The 13,645-nt window shown below is 41.6% G+C and overlaps 1 protein-coding gene across 1 annotated transcript in view; it reads left to right on the top strand.

Moving 5' to 3' along the window:
- The window catches only part of gabra2b (gamma-aminobutyric acid type A receptor subunit alpha2b), a gene marked incomplete at both ends in the record, with an annotated part of 31,829 nt that extends 22,677 nt beyond the window's left edge, over window positions 1-9,152 (top strand). Inside the window, 3 exons of the mRNA XM_083651680.1 lie at window positions 4,303-4,455; window positions 6,024-6,226; window positions 8,844-9,152. Coding sequence (XP_083507806.1) covers window positions 4,303-4,455; window positions 6,024-6,226; window positions 8,844-9,152 — 665 coding nt within the window. The remainder of the gene's footprint in view (window positions 1-4,302; window positions 4,456-6,023; window positions 6,227-8,843) is intronic.
- Window positions 9,153-13,645: the final 4,493 nt, after the last annotated feature.

The raw sequence follows: 13,645 nt of genomic DNA, 5'->3' as shown, positions 1-13,645 counted from the left end.
GAGCCAATGCAGAGCTTGCAGGGAGCGGAATGGGATTTCCATCCGCCACCGACTGAAATGGTCGGCAGACTCGGCACCAATGAGAGAGCTAAGTCCACCATGCTGCTTCCACCCAGTCAGACTAAATTCAAAGCAACAGATTGGAGCGTGGCAAGATGGATTTGTCGTGTGATCTGATCGTGATCTCGCGTGAATCCAGCTGCCTCACAAGTTTAATGGATTCCTGGGGAACCCCAAAACAGACCTGACACACAGACCTGCCAAATACACACAGACATGTACAGTACAGTATGTCCAACATGACTGAACTAGCTTTTTGGAATGGATGATGACGATGACGATGACGATGATGATGATGGTGGTAATGGAGGCCTGATTATTGGGAGACAGGCTTTAACACAGGTGGAGGGGATCAGATCCAGGCCCCAAGTAGAAGTCATCATGCTAGCAACAACATAATGTCAGATGCAATGCTTTGGAATAATTTAGAGAAGTTTAACGTGGATCACAAGGGTGTTTTCTGACACAGGTTTGGGGCGTAGAGGTGTGAATTGTTCAGAGGAAGGTAAGGAGTGAGTTGAATTTGCCAGGTATGAAAGAGTGCAAGAGTTTGAGAAGTTTGTTGCTGGTAGAGAATATATCGCTTCCAGACTTCAACACAAAAGTAGAGGGATGAGTGGGTGGTTTGCAAAGCATCGACGTAGAGTTTGAGGTGACTTTTCATATAGAGGATTTCTTCCTCTCAGGTTTTGAGGTATTCCAGAGTAGAGTGGGTGAAAGTCAGTGATGGCATCCAAAGTGGCATGAAACACTGAGCACCAAATATAGACCCACTTATATCTGCCGCAGATTTTTCAATGGAAGAGCCCATTCAGTGAAATGAAGTGTGATTTTCCCCTGTGGCATATATAGGGCCTTTAATCTTGATATGGGAATACTTAAAAGAGCTTTTCCAGTAGAACTACAGCTCTGCCTCGGTCCACAGGGAACGTAAAGCTTTGTAGTGCAGGTTGAGACCAAGTCATTGTTATCGATACAATTGTAAAATCATGTGTGAACTCAAATGGGAACTAATGTAAAAAGACTTCAATTGTATTTGGGATCTCTTGTTTTATTTTTAGATTTAAAAGCCTAAATTCTGAACACAGAATGTACCCTACTCTCCAAGTCCCTGAGTTAAGTGGTTCACCACTATTCCCTATACATATGGATACCACCATAGAGTGTTTACCCAGTGGGTGTATTCCACTATCAAGGGAGTCCCTGCCTCAGCTTCATTGAGTAAGAATATCCTTTCATCTGAACTAAATGCTCCTATCTAGGTTAAGTGCTGTATGCTGTCTGAATAGAGCACAGCATATCTGCCAATGGCTATTCTCTTGTTTAACAAGTCACTCCACATCTCCTGATTGGCTGACTTTAAATTAATCATTCATCACTACTGTGTCAGTGTTTGGTGTAGCGTACTTGCAAACTAGGTCATTTGGCACGAATGAATGTGCTTTCAGGCGTCACTGGGAGGGAAATTTTGCAATGGCCTGTAAGCTTATCAGCACACTGCTATACAGTAGAAACCCCCCTATTCAGCCATACACACAGCCACGTCCCAACTTTATAGACAACAGTTTTTATTCGCCATTCAGAAATCAGAAAAACTGCATTAATCCCCGAGAGGAAATTGAGTAAATCTCACTCGTCATTGGCTGTCTGAAACAATCACCGCTTGCCTAACAGTGTCACAAAAATCACTGTCAAAACCGGAATACTGTGTGAACAGAAATTAATAAAGTAACACTCTACTTGAAAGCTAGTGTATAATACATTTATAACTCCCAAAACAAAAGCTTTATAATGCATGCATACCTCTTTTTTAGCATTCAGGTAAAACTCATGTTTTTGACAGATGTGGAATAGTGCTAATTCCCTGCGAAATTCTCCCTCATCATTTAAATAACTATGAGCTAAATAAGCATCATGTACCCATTGTGTTTAAGAACTAGTTTTGCCAGGCAAACTAGTCAACTAGTAATTAAAATAAAGTGCCAGAGGCCACTTACTTGGACAGTTTGGTGGTCTCAGGCGCAACCAAGGCGACACTCGTTGAGGGAGGTAAGAGGAAGGAAAGTGGGAAAAGTTGGAAAAAGGTGTAGTTGCCTACGCGTTTCGGCCGCTGTGTCACACAGCGGCCGAAACGCGTAGGTAACTACCAAACTGTCCAAGTAAGTGGCCTCTGGCACTTTATTTTATAAGTGTTCCCTTACCAAGAGCACCTCAAACAAACAAACAGACACACATACGACAGAGCACGCCAGCTCCCCCATTTTTAGTAATTAAAATGCTTCAAATGCATCAAAACATAAAGAAAATAAGTGATTGAAGACATCCTTGAATTCTTATGATGTCTCCATTACTTCAGCTTATTGTCTTGTATGAGAGCATGTGCCCCCTGTGCTTATAGACTGTACATCCCCTAGGATTGGGGTATTCCAGGGATGTTGCCGAGAACCGTGTTTCCTACATCTGTGACCACGACGCGATTATCATCTTCAAGCTATAATTAGCGACTTCCCTCCTCAGTGAGGGGATCATCAGCTTTAGAGAAGATTCAGCCACATCCTGTGGATTCCTTGCTTGTACGTCCTCCTCCCCCATCCACAACAGGCATCAGGGCTGGCATGCAAATTAAATTACAGACGATATAGAGCTCCATTGGGTACTGAGAGTGCACTCGCTCAATTTCACTAAATTCCAGTGCTGGAGTGTGTGCGGGTTTTCGTGTGTGTGTGTGTGTGTGAGAGAGAGAGAGAGAGAGAGAGAGAGAGAGATGCGCACGCACAAGCACACACACACACACACACACACACACACACACACACACACACACACAGAATTAGCCCTCAAACAACTGCAACAGATCCAGGAAATACAACTACTGTGTTCAAAAAAGGAGGGAATAATAAATCTTTTGGGATTATTCCTTGGATAGACAGCCTGCTGAAAAGGACTTTCCACTTGCCAAGCAGCAGTGTATATCAAGGCCTTCCTTTCAGAATCGCAGTAAATGAGCTATGTTTCTCTGTCTTGTTGCCATGGGTAACACATCCTTTTCTTCCCATGTCTAATCTTGGCTTCTCTTTGAGATATCTTCCATTTGGAAGGTCTGCCTGCTGTCGCAGCATTGGCAGTGTTTCACTGCCTTGTCAGTGCTTTGCACTGTGGTTGGTAAATCCTAATGTCTAGTTGTAGACATTAGGACATGTATGGACGGATGGATCATTCACGCATCATCATATCCAAAATGTACACAGCAACTGAAGCAGGGCTATTCTGATATCTGCCAACGAAAGCTTCATAAAGCTGCAGTGCATTCTGTATATTCACATCAAAAATAAATCTGTTTTATTGATGTAAATTATATAGTAGTGGGGCAGCACAAAACAAGATGGACGCAACCCACTTACATGAAACTTCATGGAATTGCTGATATGAACTCCTGGTTCATGGTTCCTGGTTCATGGTCAGGTTTGACAAGCAGAGTGATAGGTCTGATGCATAAAACATCACTTCCTGTGCACTGGGAGCCAGGCACATAGAGGCAGCAGCTGAATCCCAGTGTTCGCACACTGGACTCCTGGACTCGGCATCATCAGTATTAAGCCTCATAGTATTCAGCTTGACGAGAGCTTTTCCCAGAATTCTGAGATAATTATCTCAGATTTACGAGATCTTTTCTAAGAATTTGGAGGTAAATATCTCAGAATTATGAGAAAAGATGTCATTAATTTGGGAAAAAAACATAGTTAAATTAGATTTTTCAGGTGAATGCAATAATACTTCTGTAGATTTCTGATAGCCTATCCAAGGAATACAGGCTTCTGACAAATGAGGCCCGCTGTTTGCCTATTTGGGTTGTTTAATTTCAATATGCAGCATAATACCTTTGATCTGCTTCTGTTAGGCTAAATTGGAGGAAAAGGCTGTAGCGTAGTAACCTCACATGAAAGAAACATTGCTGACATCTTCAATCTGTGCAGATAACCAAATGCAACACAGTGCTTTATGCAAATTTCCTTCAGTTTCTGTCACTGTTCTGCTCATAGCTCTCACTCCTGTGGACAGCCTTAGGCTTCTATCAATATTTATGATGATGATGATATATATATATATATATATATATATATATATATATATACTGTTGTTGTTGTTATTATTGTTGTTGTTGTTGTTGTTGTTGTTGTTAGTAGTAGTAGTAGTAATAGTAGTAGTAGTGTTTTAAATTGGCCCTGGTTCTTCTTTCCACAGGTGAATATACGGTCATGACAGCTCATTTCCATTTGAAGAGGAAGATTGGCTATTTTGTCATCCAGACTTACCTCCCCTGCATCATGACTGTCATTCTCTCCCAAGTGTCTTTCTGGTTGAACAGAGAATCGGTGCCAGCCAGGACTGTATTTGGTAAGTGTCTGCCTGTTCCAGGACGTTGAAGCTTGACAATGTGTTTAAAGAACATAACCAAAGTTATTATTATTGTATTATCGTTGTTAGTGGTGGGAGTAATCGAAATATAAACCTGTGTCTTATTCACATAGCCCAATTGAACTGATGCAATTTAGTTGCAGCTAAGTTATCCTTTATTGTCCCCGTGGGAAATTCATCCTCTGCATTTGACCATCCTCTACTTGGAGGAACCTTTCTAGAACTAGGAGCAGTGGGCAGCCGCAGTGTATTAATGCTACTGTAGATCTCAAGCAACACATCGCAAGTGGGATCATTCATTGTGGCATTAGTAAAGAAGTGTCACCATACCTTGGTGTGCAGGCTTCATCAATTCAATCAAGCTTTGTCAACATGGTTGAGAAAAATAGTAAAGGGTCAACAGTGGATGACAAATGGCGAGGCTCATATGCAAGTTGGTATGTACTATGACAAATATCATGCCAATATCAACCCTGCCTGCTGTTCTTACTGCCAAGAGAAGACAAATTCCAGCCTATTTCAGTGATTTCTCTTGCAAGGCAGAGCTATTGCTGGTGGATTTATTGCCTCTGGATAGATTGTTGCTGGATTTTATTAAAAGGAGAAGGAGAAACCAGGCGGACAAACCCCGTCTTTATTTCATCACAGAGGACACACCACGCATGCATGGCAGCCAGTAGGCCTACACACACAGACACACACACACACACACACACACACACACACACACACACACACACACTGTACACTACACACACATGCAATTGGAGGTGCCGTGAAATTTGTCCTCTGCGTTTGACCCATCCTAGCTCAGGCCAGAAGCGGTGGGCAGCTGCAGTGAAGCGCCCGGGGACCAACCCGGGGGGCCGCTGGGCAGATGACGATCTTCTGCATGTTTTTAGTGGGGGTTCATATTGATGTTATATGGAGGAAACCACAGGGGAGCCCGGGGAGAACATGCAAACTCCACACAGAAAGGCCCTTTCGATGAGATGGCCCACCTGGGCACTGAAGGCATGGGGAGACATACCCCCAGTGTCAACAGCGTCCCAGGCAGGAATCAAACACTGGACCTTCTTGCTGTGAGGCGAGAGTGCTGCTCTGACAATGTCAGGCTCGGATTTGATCCTACAGATGGAAATACTGTAAACAGTGGAGCACGTCACTTCCTTTTTCGTGTCCGTGCTCCACTGTTTACAGTCGGAATAGCAATTTGCGCCGCGACTTTGTCGATACTACTAGTCACAACAACAACACCTCCAGTCATTTTCCACTGTTGTTGTGAGACCAGTTGAGGTGTGTTTTTGCGTTAACGTTATTAGAAACGGACGTGGAAAAGGAAGTAACGGTGGCTGGAGAGACGCTCTGTACAGGAAGCTGGGAAAAAAGGTAGGGCTGTCCCAGAGTCTATTTTTCAAATCAAAATAGACTCTGGGTTCCCAGATTGATCCAAAGCAGCCCCTCTCCTTATGCACATCACAATAGCTGGACTTTCGGTTCAGGGATTCAATGTTACTAAATACTATTTTCATGTACTTTATTTCCAGGTGTAACCACTGTTCTCACAATGACAACGCTGAGTATAAGTGCACGGAACTCCCTTCCCAAGGTCGCCTACGCCACTGCCATGGACTGGTTTATCGCTGTCTGCTACGCCTTTGTCTTCTCTGCTCTGATTGAGTTTGCGACCGTCAATTACTTCACAAAGCGCGGATGGGCTTGGGATGGGAAGAGCATCGTGCATGAGAAGGTAACGAGGGAAAAAAAGTATTTTGTTCTGACAGGCTCCAATTTCAGAGAGGATCCATAGCATTGTATGTTGAAAGAAGGCAGTTCTTGTAAGTAAATTCTTGAGTAAATATTTGTGAGAGGCAGAGCTGCGCTGGAGGCAGAAATTGTCTCATTGGTTGATTTAAACCTCAGTGGGAGGAGCCAAAGAACCATATTTTTTACAGTGCTAACTTGAAAACTATAATGGCAAAGAAGGATCTGTGGTCAAAATATAAATAAAAATCACACCAGGTGTTTAAGTACAGTAAGTGGTGCAGGTTGCGCAGGTCAGTCCCTTCTCCCCCGCACCCCTCTCCATATGCATAGGTTAATCCTGATTGGTCAATCCTCTCAGGCTACAAACAGACATTGGTTTCCCTAGCGCCGCCTCCTTCTTGCCCTCCCCACCCTCTAGCCCCTCGCCCTAGTGACCCATCGCATCCCAACCCTCCACCTTCCTATCCTTAGCTATGGCCTCTTTTCCCTAGCCCTGCCCCTCTTCCTTGCCCCCACTCCCACCACGCAGGTCCCCCTATCCACCCTGTGAATCCCGACTCTCTGACCTTCAGGCCCGGCGTTGCAGGGGGGCCAAGCCGGGACAGGCCCCCCCATTCCCCAAACAAGATTTACTTTACTCAAGCAAGGAACTAACCATTCTATACTGAAACGGATATTGATGTGATGGGTATATATTCCACTCTCATGTGTGTATCACTTAGGGTGTCAAGTCATAGTCTATTTTTTATTTGTCTTGAATGTTCCAAAACTGCATGTTTAACTAAGAATAAGCTAATGATTATTTCTATCCACCACTTATTTAATTTGGTTATTTTCCTGTCAAAAGTTTGTAAGGAACAAAGCATGCTGGAAGAAATATGCAAATGTGTTTGTCCAATGCTCCAATGGCATTCCTCCCTCTCAGAACTTGCTTGGATGTCCTAGTAGCAAAAGTAAACACATAAATGAATAGCAGATGACGTCAGGGTTTAGCAAACCCAGATTGCAATGCTGAGTGAGTGAGCTAGTAATTTAAAATGAGATATTCCCATCTCCACCTTCCTTTCAGCTCTGGCTGATGGACATGGTCTCAGTTAGATGTATGGAGAGAGACTCAGCTAGGTTCCTGAGGACCAACTCACTAAAGACATTTTCAACTATCATGGAACCCGTTCCTGGCTTACTTTGACAAGGTTAAAAGCGACAAGTAACTTGCCCAGCTGTTCTCTCATGGACCACTTGCGTGGTATACCATGTGCAGCACCTCGTATAAGCACATAACATAAACACCTTATGTGGCTGGTACAGCAGCACCATATTTTGGTGTTGGAATGTTGATAATATATGAATGTTTTTTTCTTCTTCCTGTGTCTGAGCTTGTTTTTGTTCTTATGAATGAAAATTTGAAAAATTAAATATGGGGGGTGGGGGGGAACCTCATTCTTTGGGGTTGGGTAGCTTGGCCCCCCAAGCTAATTAAATGCTCCCTCTGTAATTTGGGTCTGGAGCCGGGCCTGATGACCTTCCTATCCATAGCTACGACCCTCTTTTCCCTAGCCACTCCACCCTACCCACCCCTTGAATCCCAACTCTACCACCTTCCTATCCCTAGCTAGCTACAACCCATTTTCCCTAGCCCAGCCCCCTAGTCTCATGCTCCAAACATCTCATTCTACAAAAGGACAGATGGACATCTGCTACAAACGGAGACACAGTAGGGGTCAGGTATAGAAGGTATAGAAGCAGCAAAATATAAATGGCTTATTCTCATTCATTCATGAACATAACATTTGTGATTTTAGAAGGTCAGAAGCCTAGCTACCTAGCTTACCTATAGGCTAGTTACTAGCTACTAGCATATAGGTCAATTAAATTGGTCATACTAGCCGCTAATATGACTGATTTGACTAATTTGAACTTGGACAGTTAGGCTAACTAGTGAACACACCAGTAGACAACTTAGCAAGGCAAACCTTCATAATATTAGCTACTGTATCTCATCTCTTACCTCTTGTCTTTGTCACTGTGCTTCAGTCTGACATTACTAAACCAGAAAAACTGTGGTTCTTTGGCTCTAACCAGTATGATTTAACAATGAGATTATTTTTGCGTGCTGAGCAGCTCTGTCTCAGAGAAATATGTTTGTAGGCTATAACTAAAACTCCAATCAGAGCAATTCTTTCAGTGTATTGTTAGCCAAGGTAGCGTGGTAGTCCTGACAGGCCAGCTCGGGATAGAAAGAGCACTGATTAGAATTTGACAAGTACTGGTGCAGAAATTTGGTGTTGGCTCTGAAAGTGACTGGAAAAGTGCCAGCGATGCACTCTGCCCATAAATACTATGGTGTGCCCTAGGGCAAAGCACTTAATAACCCCCCTAAACTGCTCCAGGGGAGTTACTCTGTCTAACTGTGTGATAATGGTCACTGTCAGACAGGTGACAGAGAGAGATGCAAGACAAAAGAAAGTAAAACAAGGGGGGGAAACAAGAGAAAAACATTTGAAGTGCGTCCTTGTCCAAATGTATTGTATTATATATACCGTATATATATATATATATATATATATATATATATATATATCCTTTCGGTCTCTCAACAGAAAAAAGAGAGGGCATCTGTGGTCAAGAAGAACAATGCCTATGCTGTAGCAGTGGCCAACTACGCGCCAAACATCACAAAGGACTCCAGCATGCTTCCCACCATCGCCAAAGGCGGCGCCTCGGAATCCAACAAGGCCAAGGGAGACGGCAAGATCCCGGACAGCAAGAAGACCTTCAACAGCGTGAGCAAAATCGACAGGATCTCAAGGATTCTGTTCCCCGTTCTCTTCAGCTCTTTCAACCTCGTCTACTGGGCCACCTACTTAAACAGAGAACCGGTTATAAAGGATATGGTCCCGTCCAATTAGAGGCCAGTTTCAATGGGTTCTGGTCCGGGGACTAAAAGACGTACCAAATATTTCCAGCAACTGCATACACAACGCTTTGCAGAGTCCAGTCCTGGATTGCATCGTGATCCTCTATCCTCTCCGGGTTTTCTACACCACTGTCTGCAGCACTTTTGAAAAACCTGCTTTTGTAAATGTGTATGTATATTTATATTCATGGTTTCATGGTGAAATATTGTGTGGTTATTTCTATTAGAGAGTGCTTACTTCCTTGAACGTATGGTTCTGGTCACGTGGCGACATAGAACTCAAATGGAGACTAAACACAAAATCGTTATCACACAAATGTTATTTAAGATTATTTCTAAATGTGTTTTGCCAGTTAAAGCCTGCCCGCCTCTTCATATTGCATAATATCATTTTCTTTGGAAGGGAGGGGGCTGATTATATGATCTTTATTTGCTATCTAACAGTGGCCTGACTCTTTTCTGTCCAAGCCAATGCAAGAATACGTACACCTGTACAATATTGTGTTACAATATAGAAGATGTTTTATTGTCAGTGACTTTAGGTATGGGGCCGTACGCGCACACTGACTTCCAGAATTGTTGAAACACTTGGTGCCAATAAGGCTGTGGAAAAAATGGTGCTGTCAACTTCGCTGAGCATTGGCTTTATTATATACAAATATCACAAAGTATGATTTTAGGAAAAAATCAAGATTAAAAAACGAGAGCCCATTGTATTTAGAAAAAAGAAAGAGAAAAAGAGTTCTATCCTATATAATAAGAATGAAAAGTGTGTGTGTGTGTGTGTGTGTGTGTGTGTGTGTGTGTGTGTGTTACGTGCGATCAGGCTGGAACTTGCAGGAAGTGTAAAGAGCACCCCTGCGGGTGACCTGACGGAGCCAGATCTTTTAATTAGGTGATTGCCATAATTACCTAATGATTTGATGTCATCAGTGAAGATGTCATCACTGATGTCATCCTCCCTGGTGCCAATAGAGCAGGTGAGGCCACGCAGCAGCTGAGCTGCAGGCGAGGCTGCGTAGTGGCCAAGCTGTGTATGCTACGCGCAGTGGGCGAGCTGCAGGGCGGGCGAGCCTAGGAATCGAGAGATTGCTAGTATCTATAATAAAGTAAACATTATTATGCTGGAAATGCTAAAAGCTTATCACTCAAGTCTAATTATATAGTATAGTAAAATTAAAATTATATACTTATAATATGAAATCACATGGTTTTTAAACCCACATTTTATTTTATTTATTTATTTGTGAGTGGCTCCAAATTTAACACCGTTTCTCTATGAAAGCACCTTGATTCCCACCCATTGTTAATTAAAAAAGTGCCATAACTGAATCCAACTGAAAAAATATATTTTCTAAATGTTGTGCTTGATGTGCAATATGTCAGCTGGTTTGTAAGAGTTTATATAATATGGTCAGTTCATTGGTTTGTGTGTTTAATATGGTCAGTTGGTTTGTAGGAGTTTATATAATATGGTCAGTTGGTTTGTAGGCATTTAATATGGTCAGTTGGTTTGTAGGAGTTTATATAATGGTCAGTTGGTTTGTGGGAGTTTATATAATATGGTCAGTTGGTTTGTAGGAGTTTATACTGTATGCTGTCATGTTTTGTTGCAATACATTCTCACTCTGTTCACAATGTTCGGTCAGGAACCCTTGTTGTTTTCACAACCGGGGTACCCCCTCTTGTTATTTTTCATTGAGGTTGGGGTTAGGCAATGCCCCCCTGGTGGTTGGTTAGGGTTAGGGACTAGTAGCCACTTGGTTGGGGTTTAGGGTTTGGATCATAGACCGAAAAAAAAAATGGACAGAGTCAGCATGACGTTACCTATTGGTTTTTGACTCCCATTTTGAAGCCTAGGCTGGCCATTGCCATCTTGGGGTTCTTGCACGGCTCATGCAAGACGGCAGCTCCGCCTGCTATTGGTCAATGTTTGGCAAGCTGCGCGATCACTGGACAGGCGACCTGTCAATCCCGCCCAAAACATACTCTTTCTATCATATTTTACTCTAAACGGGTGAGTTATATAAAAATTCACCCTCCGTACAGTTGTTATAAAAGGTGAAATTAGCTATATAGACAAAACCGTGTCTTGAACCAGGCTGTAAACATGCTTAATCCTCTTGTAAAGACGGGCATTTTAACATTGGGGTGAGCGTAGCCTCTCAAGTAAGACTCTCTCTTCTACAATCTTCGAATACTCCAGACACAGTCTGTACTCTGTACTTTAGCCCGTTCAATTTTGGCCAGAGGAAGTTGTCATCTTCCAAAGAAAAAAACTTCAGACCGGAGGAAGGTCGATGGTATTCATCCAAAAAAATAGATTTCTTTAGAGGAATATTGAAAATATTGAGTAGTGTCAAACCAATACAACTGAGTTAATAATGGAGTGGAAATCAATGAAGTGCATCGGCCACACCGTGTTTGAGAGCTGGACTGGAGTGGAGCTCCAACCCTCTACCTCACCTAAACATCCTGCCATTCACAGATCTGTGAAAACAATTAGGAGATCTTACAAAGTACTGTATACTGATGGAGTTCATAGCGTTCTACCTACTGCCACTTTGACCTACTGAAACCTCAGACTCATTCTTTATCATTATGTCATTATGATGTGTATAATGTTAATTATTCCCGTATCTAGAAACGTGAAATGCTATTTTCGTTCAGAAATGTTTTTACATTTCTGTGGATAGAAACGTACAATGCCGACATTTAAATCTTGACTGGGCTGATAATAGACTATTCAAAGTCATTTAGAATGTTCACAAAGTATTTGCAAACTTGAAGTCCAAATAATGCAGTGTGTTAATTGCTACCTGCTACATGAAAATACACAACCTCTGCTGTGTGGCTGTGAATAATCTAAAAACTGTTTAGATGAATGAACACAATGCTAAAACTCAGTGTTTACATGAATGAACACAATGCTAAAACTCAGTGTTTACATGACCATCACTTGCATGAAAATCCATTTGCTTTTTTTTTTATAGCTTTAATAATTCTGGAGGACACTGCGCTCAGTGGCACCGATCACCATGTCAGCCATTCAAATTGTATCCATTGCCAACAGCAAACATGAATCAAACCTTTTTTAAACACATTTCAAAATGCCTCAAGCTATTTTCTTTATATATAAAAATCCTATGTATAATTATGGACTGATGTGAGAAGAGTAGGGCACTAGACATGGATTGTTTTGTGCTAATATGAACTGAAGTAAATCACGTTTTGAAGTTATACTATGTTATGAAGTCATACTCATTTGGAATATCATTATATAAGTGGAGAAGGTTTAGGACTGGATTATAGTTGTGGCATCTAAATGTCCTGGATATGTAGATTCTCACTTCTGCAGATTGATTGTTATACACACCAAAACTTTGCACTAACTTAAAAGCCATGTACTAATGTGACCAACAGCCATATAAACATAGAAAACAAGTAGTCAGCCAATTCAAATGGTATAAACCTGATTTAAGATGTTGGCAATTCAATCAGAATCACCCAGCAGTACAGCTGTTCCCACCCAACCTTACCATATCAAATGTTTGATTCAGGAAAGTTTTACATTCGTTTTGGGATGTAACTAAAATGTAATCGGCAATATAGATTTAATGTTCTGACAACTATTTAAAAATGGCAACATTAACTTCAACTAAATTAGTTATTCTGTGCATTGAGAAAGTCATATGCAGAAGAGTATGTAACACATCAGATAATCTTAAGCTCCATATCAGTAGTCACATGTGGTATGTTATTTTTTTCCATACGGTGACATGATTTGACTCATTAACTTATCTTAATTTGATTGTTGAACCAAACTTTGCATGTACAGTGGAATCCGCTTATAGTGATCACAGTTATAGTGATCAACCGCTTATACTGTTGAAAAAGCTTTGTCCTGAATCATTCCTATACAAACGCTGTTTATATAAGTTGCTTATAGTGATCAATACTCCGGTTACAGTGATCAGTTTGGGCCTTGTCACACATGACACAATGGATTTTTTTTAAACTACAGTAATTTTATTATTTTTTACTTACAAACTGCCAAAAATGAGCTAACGAAATACAGCAGCGATACTTGGTGCATGTCTGTCTTTATATGGAGAAATCACAGCATCTCTGTCTGCCTGTCAGTCTGTGGAGAGATGGTGGCATCTCTGTCTATGCGAGACCGCTGTGGTTGAAACAGCTGGAGGCCTACTGTATGGATTTTTAAAGTCAATAACATTCAGTAGGCTAAATAATGGAGCTGTCAGTTTAATTACCTTATATGTACTGTATCCATGTAATAAACATACAAATGTTAATTAGATGGTAATCTACATGAGAAATAAAGAAAGAAAATCGGTTATAATGATCATCCGCTTATAGTGATCAAGGTGATCACTATAAGAGGAGTGCACTGTAGTTGAAAAATCGAGCACTTTTTACTTTTTTTTTTACAAATTATGTTGTAGAGTTTATTCCTTACATTTG

The sequence above is a fragment of the Poromitra crassiceps genome (genome assembly GCF_964638095.1).
Source record: "Poromitra crassiceps genome assembly, chromosome: 15".
NCBI lineage: Eukaryota > Metazoa > Chordata > Actinopteri > Beryciformes > Melamphaidae > Poromitra > Poromitra crassiceps.
The sequence above is the reverse complement of the archived record's forward strand: the minus strand, read 5'-3'. Positions and strand labels throughout refer to the sequence as shown.